The sequence below is a fragment of the Octopus bimaculoides genome, chromosome 20 (assembly GCF_046866305.1).
Source record: "Octopus bimaculoides isolate indiv1 chromosome 20, ASM4686630v1, whole genome shotgun sequence".
NCBI classification, from domain to species: Eukaryota; Metazoa; Mollusca; class Cephalopoda; order Octopoda; family Octopodidae; genus Octopus; species Octopus bimaculoides.
Genome location: NC_142947.1, coordinates 5,883,736 through 5,901,641, shown reverse-complemented (window position 1 = coordinate 5,901,641; position 17,906 = coordinate 5,883,736). Strand labels below are relative to the sequence as shown.

The following is a 17,906-nucleotide window of genomic DNA, read 5'->3' as shown; positions in this document are numbered from 1 at the left end:
TGCAAGAAATCAATAAGCACTTTCTATTTTATTCTTTATTGTTGCTGTTTTGATTCCTCAGTTGAGAGAATATTCTTTTCACAAATACTGACAAAGCTGGAAACATTGTCAATCAGAACAATAGAATAACAAGTTATATTTTCAAATACAAAATCTATCTTTCATGTCTTCTAATTTGTAGCAGTTATCATCATCATCTTTTAATATCTGTCTTCCATGCTGGCATGGGTTGAACAGTCTGACAAGATCTGACATGGCAGAGGACAGTGCTGTGTTCAAAGTTTACTTTGGCATTATTTTGGCTATCAATATTCAAAAATATTTTTTATAGAGATTGTTACATTGTTTTCTGTTAACCAATAACTCTTCCATTGATCATTAAGAGCATTTCATCTGTTACTTTGTAGCATAATGGACGGGAAATGAACAACTGGTAAGATGTTAGACATAGGAGCTATGCCTAAATTATCTTTCTCTAGTTTAGTGATGGAAAGGAAACCTCTTTATTATTTGAACACAAAAATTCCATTTGGAGTTTCAAATGATCACTGATTTCATTATCAAAAGGTCAATTAATTAATTAAATGTTTTGTTACCTTTCCAGCAAGGTAAACATCATTAATGTTTTGGTGTCTTGGATCAATTTCGGGTGGTTTAATGTTCTTTGCTAATTCATCTTTAAAAAAAAAGACTCAAGAGATATTTTAATGATGTCAGCCAATACGAATGATGAAACTCGAAATACTCAGATTAGAATTCGACATTCATTAAATTTACCTTTTCTGTCAAACTGAAGGAAAGCATTATTATTTATTCTGTTCCATGGTTGTTTTTATATGTCATCAATTCTGGTCCTATCAACTTTGTCATCTCGTGAAATAAATAAATAACACATCAAATTCTTCTCATGTCACTACAATAACTATTTATCATAACTATAACTATATATACAGTTATATATATATATATATAATTATATTATTGTATATATATATATGTGTGTGTGTGTGTGTGCGTATATATAGTTGTTTGTTCAGTTTCTGTTGGGTTGTTCGTTTTATCAGAAATTGAGTTGTTTGTCAACAAATGATTTAGACTCATCAAAACAATTTTTGTTTCATTAACATTTTATAGAAGTTTTGTCTTTTATTTGTATTTCTCAGAGTAACACTGCAGCGTTTACAACAGATAGCTTTTTTATTGTTTTCATTTAGATTCTAGCAACCATTTCCCTTCCAATCACTGTTCACATCAATTTTGTCTTTCTTTTCAATGGATCTTCACTCATTATAGAAGAGGATATTAAACATTATTTTATAAATATTTATATAATATAAATATAAACATTGCATAAATATTTATGTAAATATTATATAAATATTGTACAAATGTTTATATAAATATATAAATATCATATGAATATTGTATAAATATTTATTCAAATGGGGGTGGGGCAAAATGAGTAATTTCTGATTTCTTATTATTTTCTTTTTACTTGTTTGGAATAATTATGTTGCAAGTATTGCATCATAATCCCTTTGTTCCATCGCATCGTCTTTGGGAATAAAAATTGGTCAGCATGGTTGATGTTGTTGTTGAGGTTGAAGAGGGTTTGGAATATGGTCAGGTGATTGGTGCTTTTTGTTTTTCAAGAAATTTCCTTTCATTTTTAACCCAATTCTAATTGAGGTTGCTAATAAAATATCTGGACAATTTTTGGTGTTTAACAGTCACAATTCTTTTCTCTTTTGAATTCCAAGTTGGGTTTTTTTCTCACATTAGTGTCTAATTTGATAATTTTCAATTTAGAAAAAAAATAATGTCTTAACTGGGTCAAATCGAGTAATGACCAATTTCGTAAATTTCTGCTCTTTACCATGAAAAACCCACTCCAGCAGATTCTGAAGAAGCTATAGATAATATTTTATGTCAAGTTTTTAGATTTAGCCAAGTTTCGTTTAATTTCATATCATGTGCCATTTTTCCATGATCCTCTTACAATTTGACTGAGATATTTCGAATTTTTGTTGAATTTCTAATCTTTCCAATGTCTAAGGATGGATATTGATGTGTTATGAGTTTTTTTTTCCCCAAATGTAATTCTGGAGAATTGAAGAAACAAATTTACCTTGTCTTGTCTTACTCATTTTGCCCCATCGAAATTTGTCTTTTATACAGGCTCAAAGAGAATGGAGATAATTTTCTGAAATAGTGTTCAGATTATGTTACGTGCCCCCCCCCCCTCACCCCTATAAACATATATAAATATTAATATAAATACTATATATATAAATATATAGGCGTGGCTGTGGGGTAAGAAGTTTACTTCCCAACTACATGATTCCAGGTTCAGTCCCACTGTGTAGAACCTTGGGCAAGTGTCCTTGGACTGACCAAAGCCTTGAGTGGATTTGGTAGATGGAATCTGAAAGAAGTCCATCTTATCTGCAAAATACGTATTTTTCAGAAAGGTGTGTGGAAATCAAGTGGGATTGGGGTACCAATCAATTCGTGGTTATGCTGGTCAGCCCTGATCGAAGGTATTCCAGTTGAGATAAACCCAACAACGAGTTGGTATGAGTTGCTGGAGCCTTGGCTGCTATTTCTAGCAGTTTAAGCGATGCCTTCCCCTCTCCCCTATATTTGGGGGGGTGGGGGGTGGAGGAGGGATATACAAGATGGATTAGTTCAAAGGCGGACTCTAATCATTATTTTCAATTCACTTAATGTAGTTGAAATTTCCAGTTGTTTCTTTATATTTTTCTTTCTGTCTTTTCTGCGACGCTTTTCTGTTATTCCCCCTATTGTAGCGATTCAGTGAAACGCAAGGAAAAGTTCAAAAAAATAATCAAAAATTCGTCGTTTTTCGCTTTTTCATTTGAAATTCGTCCCAATAAATCTCTGTAAACAACCAAATGCTTTCTTTATTTCGGACGAAAGGATGAGATTTTAGAAACATTTATTTCTCTTATTTCTGACAGGTCAAGAAATCACATGGACGCTCCCTTGTTGGGTTGACTCCAAAATGCGGTGGACGGTAGACCTGCTTATGCTCAAATCAATCACATCTATGATCAAAAGCTTTCCGACTGAACAGTGCCATCTCACTCTCTCTCTCTATCTCTATCTCTATCTCTCTCTCTCATACTTTTTTACACAATATCTCCAGGACTACATTATCTTTGACGTTGGTGTATAATTTATAGGAGATTTTGCTGTTATTTCTAGCAGATCATATGACTACTTTGGCTTCACCATTTACTAAAACTGCGCCTAAACTTTGCTAGTTCTTATAAGAGACTAGAAAACGCGATAGTTCGATGATTGATACGGAACCTTGCCCTACTTTCCTTCTTTCCTCACTCTCATACGAAAAACAAGACATAAAAATGTTAACTTGTATACTTCCTGTCGAACCCCTTTTGCTAACACAGACCCCTAAAACTCTACTTGGATTCCGGACTAAATACGATCATCTCGAATAGTTTTTGTTTCGTATAAGTTTCAAATCATGGCACAAGGCCAGCAATTTCAAAAGAGTCGATTAATCGATCACATCAGCCCCACTCTTCAATTAGTTCATATTTTATCGACTTCGATAAAATCAACGTAAAGACGGACGAACTGCTGCTAAGCATGTCCTCATCTTCCGTTGTGCTAACGATCCTGCCAATTCGCCGCAGTTTCCTATCATTCAAAAAGGAAACGTCATTGACTCGAGATCACCGAAACAGGCCAACCTCCACAAACCTGCCGTTTCCTCGCCGTCTTGCTTGTTCTCCTCTTCTACAATGACCTCTCTACTCCTCCGAATTGCTAAGACTCGTGTCACCGTCACTAAATACTCCCGATTCCTTCGTTCCACCTCTTCTCCTACTCATATTATGTCCACCCTCTGACCACGACGAACAGTTCCTCCTTCCGAGAAAGTCTAGTCTTTGAAATTCCTTCTCTACCAAGCTTCTTTTTTTTTTTTCTGCATCGATATTGGAGTGATTCTGAAGACCATGGCCACATCTCCTTCCTCTAGGCTAAACCATGAATAAGCCAAACCTATTATATACTATATTTAATTCACCCATGCAACAAAATATTGTCTAATAGCAACACTCGATTATTCCCAGTCAGCTGCATCCATCATAGAAAAGACGAATTAGCGAAGGAGCTTGAGCAGTTAACTCGACTGTATCGAAATGATGGAAAAACTTCATTTCAATCATAACCTAACCATTGAGAAGAAAAAAAAAAGCAGGGACAAATTTGATAGTTTTGAATTGGTTGGAGCTGCGGAGGGGAAGCGATAGAGATTTAGGGTTGAGGTATCTTTGATCATAGATATAAGTCTACTCAATCAAGCGTGACCTGGAGCGAGACAATACAATCATTAAAATAAAAGAACGTAGATCGAAATTGAATCCAACTCTTTTATATCGGGACCCTTAAATTTTCTCTGCAGCAAGTCGGGGATCGTTTCGTTTTAATCGTTTATAAAAGACTAAAATCTTCGCTTTTCCGTAAGAATTGATATATATTAAAAAGGTTTGCCTGTTGGCTTGTTTGTGCCTCAGAGATGATTTGAACTCGGTACTTCCAACTAACGAAACTAATTTCACTTGGTCCAACGAGGGAACGTCAACGTGTTCACTTGACCTGCTGGAAATAGCAGTCCGTTCGTCACTCAATTCATACCTTTGTGTCTTAAAAACGAAGGAACTGTGTCTGAATAAAAAACGGTATGGTCATGATGGACGGCCTTTGATCTGAAGTCTGCCAGACGAAGACTGAACTGTAGCTAAACAACAACAAACCAATAGGAGAACCTCTGCAACCGAGACAAATCTCACTCAAGTCATACTCCACCGTCTTTTAAAAGATGGACACATTGCAGAGAGCAAGGAGGGACGATTGCCACTTAGAGCTAGCAACCAGAACTGTTTATACAACAACACAGCATCGTTGACGAGATACGAACTCTCAATCAATCTATCCACAATCTCCTATAAATTCCATCTCTTTTCGTCAGCGGTCGTAATTTCCCGTCATCCATTCTTTTACCTTTTTTCAAAAGTAAAAGAAGCAAAAAAGATGGCGTCCTTTTTCGTCGTCAGACATACAGTGTCTTATGAAAACTAAAACACTGTCAGAATATCTGTAACTTCGACAACCAAAGATAACTAGCCATGAAATTCGAACATTTTTTCATGGATTATATCTCAAACATCTGTTGCATCAGTGATAACTTGCTGTTAGACTACAAAGAAATGGTACCCACCCTGGGACGGACATTGTTTTCACTACATGTCAGTGTTTCATATTTTCCTTTTTCCTCGCAACTAACTTGGGCAGTCTTTGATAATAGCGTACCACTTTTACTTTCTCAAATTTTAGCTAACTTTTCCTTTGGTGGCCGTCAAAGAATTTCTTTTTTTTTTTTTTGTTTTCTTGTTATCGCTTAATTTGTCGTAGAAAATATTTTGTGATGCAATTAAAAATTTTTGTTTTTTAAGATGGAAGGTTTGTGACTATCAAATTGGTTAGAATTTTTTGTTCATGTTTGTATTGTTTAAGATGGAAATGCATGATTAGCGAGAGATTCTATTGTGATTTGTAACTAACTGAGCAACCACTAAAACTCGATTGTGAAATAAATTACTGGAAAATGAACAGCAAAATTTCTACACTTTTCCATCTTAAACAACGAGCTAGCCTCCAACACTGTTTAAATAGTAATCTCCTGCAGCCTACCAACTTCTACCAACTAAATCTGAGAAAGTGAAAGTAGCACGTTATACTCCAAGATCATTGTAGCTTTGGTTTAACGCCATCCCTTACTAACATTAAAAATACGGAGCTTTTGGTTTTGTTTCCCATGTGATTGTTGTCATCATTCTGGGACATCAAATTAAGATTACGTCTTTGATTTGATTAACATTTTTTTTTTAATTACGACTGTAGTCTAGAAGTTTGCTTCTGCGATCACATGATTTCAGATTCAGTTTCACTGCACCGCACCTGCGCAAGTGTTTTCCATTATAACTCTGGACTGCTTAAACCCTTTGTGGGTAGGTTTCATTGACGGAAACTCAAAAAAGGTCTTTGTGTCGTATGTGTGTGGAGCTAAAAGCGGTGACATTGTCATTTGCCTTATCAACAAATCGTCCGCGGGCTTTACACTTCTAAAACGTATTAAATTAGAGATTCCTTGCTTGAAAAAAAACAAAGGTTAGTGAGAGGAAGAGCATCCAGTTGTAAAACAATACTTTCGTAATATATTCGTCTTACGCATGCTGGCATGGAAAAAAAAAACGGGCAGGAAACGAAAGAAAAATAGTTTGATACGTCTATCCTCGTTTATTACGAGTGTTTGGTCTTCTTCCCCATCCCCCCACCCCCAAAAAAACACCGTCTTAAATGAATCGGTGATGAATGAATAACAGGGGAAAGAAAGGGTTTCGTTTTGAAAACCCAAGTTGTCCCCTAACTTATCCAAATAACACCTCAAAACAGTTGTTAAACACAGTGCTATTTATTGTTTGATGGTTGGAATAATATTTAAAGTAAAGTCTTATAACACATGACCAGTAAATAATAAATTTGTGTCGTTAAGGCCAGGCACCGTCGTGTTTCGTCTGTTTACTGGTGGCATGTTGATGGATACGGAGAGGTGAATGCACACACAAAAACGAGCAACTTCACAGCACAGTGATAGAAACACAGTGCATTTTGAGTGGCCGAGCATTACGGATGGATGGTCATTGGAGTGTGCTTTTGCAGACCAAGCAGAATCTTTGACTGATCGCTGACCCGTGTTATCGGAGATCAATTTATGACGAGTGTAACACAGGTTCGCAATTGAGCAGGATCAGTGATGAATAGCTGTGATGATCAACTGTTGCTCAAATTTTGATTTTCTTGCTTTGCTTATGCATTTCGTCATTGAACAGATACTGTTCCACTGGAGCCTTTCTCAAATCCCCATTTCTGTCATTATTGTTCTCTCTTTGTTTAAGACTGTAGTGTGTGATTTGATATAGACATAGCTGCTCTTTCTAGCAGTTCAAGCAACCTCATACAAGCTTCTTTTTCTCTAGTTCCTCGAAGAATTCTAGGCTGTATTAATGGTAATTTTTCCCAGTCAGACACCAATCCTGCCACATACCTTTTTCAAGTCATCACATTTTTATTTCTTTCATTCATATTTTCTTACTGAATCATGGCCAGGGATGGTATTGAACATTTCATGTAGCATATACCCCTTTTCATAGACTGGGGGTGGAATTACACCTTGGAATATTACGAGTTCTTTGGCAGAGGAAACATTTATACTTGTGGCTAATATAGCAGTCAAACGCCTTAGTAATTTGTAGGGATTAAGGTGAATCTATCAAGGAGGCTTCTACATTTTTGCTCAACCTGCTAGATATAGCAGCCAAATTCTCCGGAATCATACTTTGTAGTTTTAAAGGAAGTGTATATTGGATAATACACAGCCAACAATATACTTTAATTGATGATCAGAGGTCTTCTCCAACTGTTGTCATCAGAGGAAATTTTTTCTGGACAGCTGCCAGCTTTCTAAAATCTCGGAGATCAGTAACACTGGCTTGGATGGATAGTTTCCCTTTGCCCCATAGTTCAGTCACTCACTATGAGCCACAGTCACAGTTAGGATCCCCCAATATTTATTGTTGACCCTAAGCATTCCTAGCACAGCATTTGAGGCTAATGATGTTGCTCTTTGTCAGGACTGAGTGACAGAGTTATTGATCTTGTTGCTCACCCTCAGATCAACTCAGATCAAACAAACATCTGATCAAAAGCATTCCAGCTGTGACCATCCCCATTTTCCCTAGAATCTACGACTACAGTATCTGTACATCATCCGCATGACATCCAATCCATGTCATTAACTCATTTCAGTTATTCCTTTCAGCTCAGTTTTTTCTTTGTCATTGTCTTCCATTCTCTCCTTTCTTTTCAGGTCAATAAGATAGATGATCTTGATGGAATGGTTGGCCTTCAAAACCTCGGAAACACGGTTCGTAAGAACAACCAAACTTTTCTTTTGCTACAATTTGCTCCTTTTTTTTTTTCCATTTATTTATTCACTTACTTTTTGTTCGTTTGTGTGTTCTCGTTGACTTGCAATTATATCTGCCTTCTTCACATACATCTGTATGTGTGCTTCTATAATTATGTATATATGCTGATACACATGTTTATAAATAATCATACACACACACATACAATTTTGTGTGTGTGTGTGTATAAACTGGCACTCTTTTTCATACACAAACACACTGCTTTTTATACACATGTATTTCTATACATATAAAGACTACACCTACAAACATTTTTATACATATATATATACAGATGACTTTAAAACATTTAATAACTTTTAAAACCTTAAATAAAAATTGGGAAAATGAACACGTTTTGGATGTGGAATAAAGTTAATATGTAACAAGCTTATATAACATTATATACACATTCTATGTACACGTTACAAGTAATAAACATTACATTTTATTGATATTAATATGCATGACAATGTATAAGATGTAGGTGGTGGTGGTGGTGAAGTTCTTAGAATATCAGCCATGATACTTTGCATCTGTTTGTGTTTTGATAGAAACACATGTGATACTTGTATGAAGATGGATTGGCCCTAGATGTTCCCTTTGGAAAAAATCAAGGGCTAATACAAGTGTGGAGAGGGAGGAGAGACTTCCATGAAGGGACATCTGCTGGGGCTTGCATAATAAAAAAATGATGATGATGATGATAATTTGATAATAACAAGCTTACTGTATGCAATGCTCAGGTGTGCAGTATAACTCAACAGAAAGGGCTAAAAAAGGGGACAGAAAGCAGACATAGAAGTGAAGGAGAGAAAAGAAACAGTAATGGAAGCAAAAAAAATACATGTAGAGGGGACAGAATAAGACACAGAAATAGAGAAAAGGGAAGATTAAAAGAGGAACAAGGTGGGTAGGCATGTCAGGAGTGGTGTTGGGGAATTTTGGGAAGCATAGAATCTTTGGATGGATGCAGTGTCTTGACAGTTAACAAGTGATGTGAGTAATTTATTCAATACTTTAAGATGTTTCTAAAATTCATGGGTTGTGAGCTGTTTTGAGATTTTATGAGCAGAGTTTTTAGCAGAATTCACTCTCCTCAAAAAATTTGGATCAGATCTTTGCCTTGAGGACAACTTTCACCATTCCTCCAATTGGTCTTGGAGGGTCTAAAAAATGTTTAGGCCCAACCATTCTTCTTCTCTCAAAGCAATAAAGTATCAAAAACATTCCGAAAGAAATTTGGTGGTGGGGGTCACATTGAAGAAAGCTTTCTTTTCAAGTAATACATTGTTAAACCCTCAACTTTTCTCTTCCGTTTTAGTGTTTCATGAACAGTATTCTCCAGTGTCTGAACAAATCCCCTTTGCTGCTGAACTACATAATCAGTGACCACTACAAACTGGACATTGCCAAACCAGGGGCTGCCCGCTTTGAAGGAAATTTTTTAAGAGGTACATTCCATCTATGATGTATTTATGTAGATGTTGTTCTCTAACTGTAGTCATTCCCCCTGCCCCCGCCTCCAGCAACTCCACCAAGTACCATATTCACCACCACCATCCTCATTCATGTCACAGCCTCTCAAAAATCACTTTCCCAGCACTACTAGCATCATTGTTACCACCACCACCACCACCGTCTGCACCCTTAGCTCACTCACCTTGAAATTCAACTTCTGAGAAACTTCTACATGGTTGCTTGACTTGCTAGCAGTAGCAACCAAATCTCCCTCATATCATATGCTACCATCTTGAAAAAGGACATTGGATAATTATGGTTTTGAGTTCTCTGTACATTGGGAAATGGTAGGATGGTCACAGCTGGAGAGCCTTTGATCACAGGTCTGCTGACCTGGGAATTAAACAAACCCTACCCCAATTATTCTTTGTTTGTATTGAATGCCTAAATTCCTTGTTTGTATATTCAAATGTGTGTGTGTGTGTGTGTGTGTGTTGTGCATTTATGGAGTTTGGAAAGATTGCCTGGAAACAGAAGGCAAGCTATACAAGCTTGTCAGTTTATTGTTTCCACAGCATGAAACCAGCAGTAACTGGGATTTAAATACTGTGTGTGTACTAAATGCTCTGTCTGCCTTTTATATATTTTCAGCCTTTTCTGAAGTGATGAAAAAGTTGTGGACATCCCGAATGGAAGTCACACCAGCTGTGTTTAGAAGCAGTATTAAAAAATTAAATAGTATTTACCAAGGTTTTGGGTAAGTTCCTCTCTGCTTTCTTTTCAGTTTTGTAAATTCTTTATTTAACGTTTCAAATTAACTTTAGGTTTTAGCTTTCAGGAATTATTGACATTTATGTCCTCTAGACCTTGGTATAGGGGAAACATTGTGAGTCCCTTATTTCCTTTAAGTAATTGTGTGTATGTGTGTGCGTGTTACAGCCCTCTCTCTCCCTCCAGCTGTCATGCTTTTGAGATTCTGCCGGACCAAGGAGGTGTTTAGGTCTGCTTGTGATTGTGTGGCCACCAGAAACAGGATTGAAGCCACACTGCTACAAACACGCATACTTTATTGTGAATTGATGACAGAGCATGTGTCTGTATGCACTTACACACCTAACAATTTTTTGTATTTACTGTTTGTTTATTTCTTTCTTTTTTTTTCCCAATAGCCAAGAAGATGCCCATGAGTTCTACAATCACCTGATCAATGGCTTACATGAAGAACTTGACACAACGAAGAAATCCGGACCCAAAGGGTACCCGAATACTATTCTACTTTTATTGCATAGACATTTCTAATCTAGAAAAGTAACCATCCTTGCTGTTGACATATAACAAAAGGTCTTTTGAGGTAGGGAGTAGGGGAGGGGATGAACAGTAAATTGACCCCTATATGTCTTTTAGCAACCCAAGAAGAATGAAGAGTAAAGCTGAATTCTGTGCAAGACCCGTTTTATCTTTCGTCTTTGATAAAATATGTACATCTCAAGTAGAGGGGTCAGGGTAATGAAGTACACCATGAGGCCTTGTACCGATGTTAGAAATCCATCTTGGGATTAAAGATACAGATAGGTTGCTATGGTAATATATAAGGTAAACAGATGATGCATGCTGGGTAAGAAGTTTTTTAAAGTTGATATTCCATGACAAGTAATCCCTAGAAAAAAAGCACTCAATCCATGTTGTAAAATGGTTGGCATTAGGAAGAGCATCCAGCTGTAGGAACCATGCCAAAGCAGACACTGGGGCTTAATGCAGTCCTTGAATACATTAGATCCTGTCAAACCATCCAACCCATACCAGCATAGAACATGAATGTTAAATGATGATGATGATGATGATGATATATTCTTTTTTTCTTTCCAGGATCAACCATGCATCTTGGTATGACTTCTGTAAAGGTGACACTAAAATTACAGGTAACCCTTGCTTCTTCTTATCAGAATTATAGGGAGTCAAGCCCACAGAGTGTCAGGATAGCAAAATGAAGGAAGACCAACTGTGATAAATGTATCGTTGACTTCCCAATAGAACTCAACCGCCCCCCCCCCTCCTTCCATGGCTTGTTGGTAATTGAACAAGAGAACCACACACAGTTATTTCCCTTAGTATGAACCGTCTTCCACTGGTTTTATTTATTTATTTATTTATATAACTGCATATGTGGGTAGGTGGGTGGGTGTTTTGTTGGTTCAAATGACTTTAGACCTGGATACCTTGCTAACACCACCACCACCCCTCGACACATCAGTCGAGTAAACTGCAGCAAGCAGAACAGTGGACCACAACACAATGAATGTACATTTGAACCCTTGGCTCTCTAATCCAACTCTAATCCAACCCTCTGAACCTCTTCTACCACAATTTATTAAGAAATTTTGGTGAAAGCAAAAAGTGGTTCAGTGTTTTTTTTTTTTTTTTTTTTTTTTTAATTTCTTCATGTAAGTAATTTATGCATTCTGGTGTTAACCCCACTCAATGACCCATCTCTTGCTCTGTTGCAGATATTTTCGCTATGCAGATGAAGCACAATTATGAATGTCTTGAGTGTTACTCAAAATCAACAGAGTACCACACAAGTTTTGATATGTCCTTGCCCATGAAGAAGGTAGGCTCTTCTTTTCTCATCATCTGCCTATATTACAGTATTGAACATCACTACATCACAGATATTAATCCACTATCTTCTATTGATTCTCCCGGTCCACCATAGATACTAAATCTGATAATCCCTCTCCCCTAATGAAGCTGTTAATCCTCTCATCCACTCTACTCCCTCCGTCACCCTTCCTTCAAGTAACCCCCATCAACTCTAATGTTCCCTTCTCACTCGTGGATTCATCTCTCTCTTTCAGGCATTCCGCACTGTAAACATGGAAGATATTATCGAAGATTTTATAGAATCTACTTCAAATAATGTAAGTGATTTATTTGTGTCAACCAACATACAGCCGTTGTTATGGCAACACTTATGTACCGAATAGAGTGAACCAAAATAATTTCATTTAAAGATTTCCATCTCCCAGTGTGGAGAGGGAAACAGGGGGAGACGACTCCAAGATCTCAGTCAAGTTTGTTGTTGTTGTTTAGGTTCAAGTATGCCTTGAACAAACAGAACTATAATAGAAGGCATCCCTATGTCCACTCCACATTGTTTTTTTAGGTATTGTGTACCTTGGACTATAAGATCCAATATGTCCTTTTTAAGATGTTATTAAGATTTTAAACCACTCATTACTATATTAAGTAATTTAAGGAACCCCCTAATTTTGGGGGCTTAAAATTTTGAAAAAAGGTTTTGTAAGGGATTATAATACTATCCATGGATAAGAAACTCCCATATTTTTTTAACCTAATTTTTGACAAAAAAGTTTCCTCATACACATTAAAATACGGTATACACCATTATTTAACATAACATTTGTGTTCCATGCTGGCTTGAGCTGTACTTGTCTCTCTCTCTCTCTCTCTCTCTCTCTCTCTCTCTCTCTCTCTCTCTCTCTCTCTCTCTCTCTCTCTCTCTCTCTCTCTCTCTCTCTCTCTCTCTCTCTCTCTCTCTATATATATATATATATATATATATATATATATATATATATATATATATATATACACACACACACACACACACACATATTTTTTTTCTCTTTTCCAGATGTGCAAGAAATGTTCCAAACTAACTCTACATAATTGTAAAAAAGAATTTGTTCATTTACCTGAAGTATTAGTTTTATGTATCCTTTTTCTGACAAAAGAAGATGGTGGAAGAATAACTCTGAGTGAATAGGGGGTTGGACTTGTGAACCCCTGGATCTTGTGTTCAAATTCATTGCAATTAATTTGTTGTTTCAAAGCAAAACACTTCCTTTTTCAATTTTTCATAGCTTAAAAAGTTTTCATATAGGAACATAAAGGGGATATGGTGAAAGGTTTGTTTTTTGTTTTTTGTTTTTTTTTTACCTGGGAAAGGTACCTGTGACTAGTCAATACTCTTGTCTTGAAGCTAATGGAAGAGTTAACCATTCCATTACAGAGAATATAGTCATTCTATAGAATAAGTAAGCATTCCGTTACTTAACACTACAAAGGCCTGGGTTAATCACAGACTTTATAGATTTCTTTGTTCCCTCAATGAATCGACTTTATTATAATCTTTTGTAAACACACACTTTGTCACTTTACAGCTGAGCTAATGACTGTCCTGCTATCTGTGGCAAAGAGAGGGGAATCGTATAAGGGACCATGTAATTAGTACCGGCTCGACATGTTGTATCATCTTTACTGTCCAGTGTTTTTCTCTATGCCTGATGCTGTTGTTGTTTGAGAAGGCTAATGGTATACAATCGGTCAGCTAAATGGACAAACACTAGCCACAGATTTGTTGTTCCAGACTGACCATGCCTCTCTCATATCTGTTTAATGACCATATTATATAGTATGAAACGGGGCAGCTATAATAATCTGGACACCTGGTATTTTCTACACTGGAGGGGAGCCAGCACAAGAGCCTCTACACAGTTGCTTGACCTGCTGGAAATAATGGCTTAATGTCCCTCAAAATTCTTACCAGTCAGTAACAAGGAATCCACACATCTTCATCATCTAATGTCGGTCTTCCATGTTGGCATGGGTGGAGTGGTTTGACAGCAGCTGACAAACCAAAGAACTGCACCAGGCTCTCTTGTCTGTTTTGGCATGATTTCTATGGTTGGATGCCCTTCTTAACGGCAACCACTTTACAGAGTGGCACTGGGGGCTTTTTACATGGCACCAGCACCCTATTTATGTATAGAATTATAATTAAGTTATTAAAGGTGAGTTTACCTTTATTATTTTCCCCAATAAATGTTTTTACAATTTCTTCATGAAATTAATGTTTCTTTAATGCCCCTCTATTAGTTCACAATTAATTAATTTAATGTGGTCTTCAAATGTAAAAAGATTCTCACCACCCCACCACCACCACCACCACCATTGTCCCCTTTACATTTCCCGCCACCCTTACAGTAAGTTCTACCCTCAATCGATATTTCTAGTTCGTACCTTGACTAACCTCTTTAGATTTCCAACGAGCCGAGAAGCTGGGTAAATTAAAAACAGAGATGCAATACCCTGTTGAAAATTTAAATTTTACGAAATATGCCATAAAAGGTAAGCTATATAAAACCAATCAAGTTAGTGTTTTCATAATTAATGTAATGAGTATTTAAAAGCTAACTGAGAAATAACTGTGTGGTGAGGAAAGAAACAACATGAACTCAATGATTGATATTAATTTTATCAGTGGATTTTTTGGTTTAATGATATTGTACATCTCGTTACTGATGTAGTTGTCACTAATTTCGTTTGTATGATGAAGTTTGATGCTTTTTTGAAGAGGTCAGAATAAGACCAAAACATATCTAAAGTTGTCTCTCATACTTGCTAAAAAGTTTTTGAAAATCTTATTAGTATGTTATGAGCTAATATTTTCTCTTCACAGCATCAGTATTTCTGATTAGACACTAAATATATTAATACTAAATTAACTATTGTTCTTTATGCGGATGATGTCTCTGAGTGATTTTTGTTATGTTTGTTTATATGTACATAGACATATTTGTATGTGAAACTCCACAATTATGTACACATATGTGCAAATATGGACAATTGTGTGCACACACTCAAACACAATGTATAATGTGTGTGTGTGTGTGTGTTGTTGCACATATGGCAATATTGTGGGTCATCAATATATAAGATAAAAACTCTTCAGACTATTATCCTCATTTTTAGAGATAAACATTAGATTCCATCTCTCCTTCCATCTTCCCAACATATCACTTTCTTCGATCTCCAACCATTAATTCCTCTCGAGCATCTCCTGACTGTCAACATATTACCAAACTAGACTTGAACCAGAATTCCAATTCTCCAATTATTTCACCTGTCACCTAAATTACCCAAAATACTCAATATTTCAACAGATGCACCTCACCTGTCTAAATTACCAAATTCTTAAACACTTCCATGAAGCCTTGAATTGCCAAAACCCTAATTGAACAGTCTTTGACTCCTTTATTCTTCAGGTAACCCTAAATTGGCCACGTATACCCTGTACGCTATTTGTCTCCATGCCGGGGACTGCGCCACAAGTGGACATTACTGGGCAGAGTGTCGGCACCCAAAGACCTCAGAATGGAACAAATACAACGACACACGGTAAGTGGACAATAACAGTAAATCCCACCATGGCAACTCCCTCCTATTTCTGTCAGGTAAAAGAAGTGGAGTGGGGGGAGTTCTATCGTAGTTTTGCTCTGGCTTGTCAGATATTTACAGAATAGACACACAGACGGACAAAGGAGCAGAGTGTAGATGTGTGGGGGGATGGCATGGCTGGAAGGGGGATGAAACCGTTTCCCCCATTCTTGCCAATCAGCTCAACAGCTGAACATGCTTCCCCAGCCTTCTTTCCTTGGCCACCTCCACAAAACATCCACCTTAAAATTGTATTATTAAGTTCCTGATGAAGGAAATCTGCAGTACAGGTTCAATTCCCAACTGAATCACTTCATTCACCTAATATTAGTCTTTATTCATTAACCTAGAGATAGATGGGACTCTGCTAAGCAGATTTCACCAATGGTATTCTACATGTCTTTTAGTATTCCTACCCTGCAAATTCCTGGCTTTGTGCCAAAATTGGAAACTTGTCATTATTATTATTATTATAAATGGCAGAATCGTTAGCACGCTGGGCAAAATACATAGCAATATTTCATTTGTCACTACGTTCTGAGTTCAAATTCTGCCGAGGTCAACTTTGCCTTTCATCCTTTCGGGATTGATGAAATAAGTACCAGTTATATACTGGGGCCAATGTAATCAACTAGCCCACTTCCCCAAAGTTCCAAGCCTTATGCCTATGGTAGAAAGGATTATGATTATTATTATTATTATTCTTTTACTGAGAATTATGACCTTCTAATGCAGTTGTTGTTGTTGTTGCACAGAGTGAGCAACATCCTGAAGGGATCCACAGCCACAGGCAGTCGGGAATGCGTCTTCTTCTACCAGAGAAAGTGAATCCTCATCGTGCCGCCACCATTCAGCCGGCATCACTGAACATGAGAAAGCAGCCGACAAGCCGCAGATTCCAGGCTGCACAACCAACCAAACCAAACCCATTCTGCTATTGACTTGTGCCAATGGACCGGTGCCTTTTTCTCTAAATAATTTCTTCAAACACATAAAAGAACATTTTTTATTTGACAAGCTTTTATGTTTGTTTATTTTCCTTTTTTTTTTTCGTTTCTTTCTACCCCCTCCCCTTTTTTCTATCCCCCCTTCCCTCTTTCTCTCTCTCTCTCTCTCTCTCTCTCCAGCCTCCATCTTATAAACTTAATGCAACGATTATCCTGTCAACGATTTACATTATCAAGCATTATATCTATATCTATATCTATATAGATATACATATGTGTATGTGTTTTTTTGTTTTTTTACATTTTTAGTATTTAAATTAATATTTAATTTAATTTAATTTCTTTTTCATTTTCATTTGAAATAACAAGAGACAAAATAAAAATAAATAAATAAATATATGAAAAGAAGAAACAAATGATAAAAAGAAACCAAAACAAATCAGAAAAAATAGTTTTGTTTTCATAATAAAAGCCAAGGAGATAATGATGATGATGATGATGATGATGATCGTCCTTTAATGTTCGTTTTCCCTGCTGGCATGGGTTGGACAGATATACAGCAGTCCTCCGTCTACCAAACCTGCTCACAAGGCTTCGTTGGTTTGAGACGATGGGAGAAGACACTTGGCCCACAAAAGCTTTGTCAGTGGATTTTGCCAGACAGAAACTGAAAGAAGCTTGTTGCGTGTGTTTGTACACACACACACACACACATATTTAGGTAGGCACATGGCTGTGTTTAGAGCATTGGGTTTGCAATCATGAGATTGCAAGTTCAGTTCCCAGACCGGGCTGTGTGTTGTGTTCTTGAGCAAGACACTTTATTCCACATTGCTCCAGTTCACTTGTCTGCAGAAATGAGTTGTGACGTCACTGGGGCCAAGTTCTGTCGGCCTTTGTTGCTTCCCTTGCGACAACACCAGTGGCATGTAGAGGGCAGGCTGGTATGCTTGGGCAACTGCTGGTCTTCCACAAACAACCTTGTCCAGACTTGTGCCCTAGAGGGGAACTTTCTAGGTGCAATCCCATGGTCATTCAAGACTGACGGAGGGTGGGGTGGGGCTGTCTCTACTCCATGTATATACGCACACACACACTTATTCATTTACTTAATTCCTCATGATTAAAGTGAAATGATGAAAGGAAATTCCTGCAGTATAAGCTATGTGTGTAAGTA

General features: G+C 37.0%; 1 protein-coding gene across 3 annotated transcripts in view; it reads left to right on the top strand.

Moving 5' to 3' along the window:
- Positions 1-16,796, top strand: part of LOC106873257 (ubiquitin carboxyl-terminal hydrolase 2) — a 62,443-nt gene extending 45,647 nt beyond the window's left edge. For all 3 annotated transcript variants that reach the window (XM_052975127.2, XM_052975126.2, XM_014920541.3), the window contains 11 exons: positions 7,982-8,038; positions 9,406-9,535; positions 10,194-10,299; positions 10,712-10,798; positions 11,409-11,461; positions 12,047-12,150; positions 12,398-12,460; positions 13,198-13,276; positions 14,604-14,693; positions 15,611-15,743; positions 16,538-16,796. In XM_052975127.2, coding sequence (XP_052831087.1) covers positions 7,982-8,038; positions 9,406-9,535; positions 10,194-10,299; positions 10,712-10,798; positions 11,409-11,461; positions 12,047-12,150; positions 12,398-12,460; positions 13,198-13,276; positions 14,604-14,693; positions 15,611-15,743; positions 16,538-16,610 — 975 coding nt within the window. In that variant the 3' untranslated portion in view covers positions 16,611-16,796. The remainder of the gene's footprint in view (positions 1-7,981; positions 8,039-9,405; positions 9,536-10,193; positions 10,300-10,711; positions 10,799-11,408; positions 11,462-12,046; positions 12,151-12,397; positions 12,461-13,197; positions 13,277-14,603; positions 14,694-15,610; positions 15,744-16,537) is intronic.
- Positions 16,797-17,906: the final 1,110 nt, after the last annotated feature.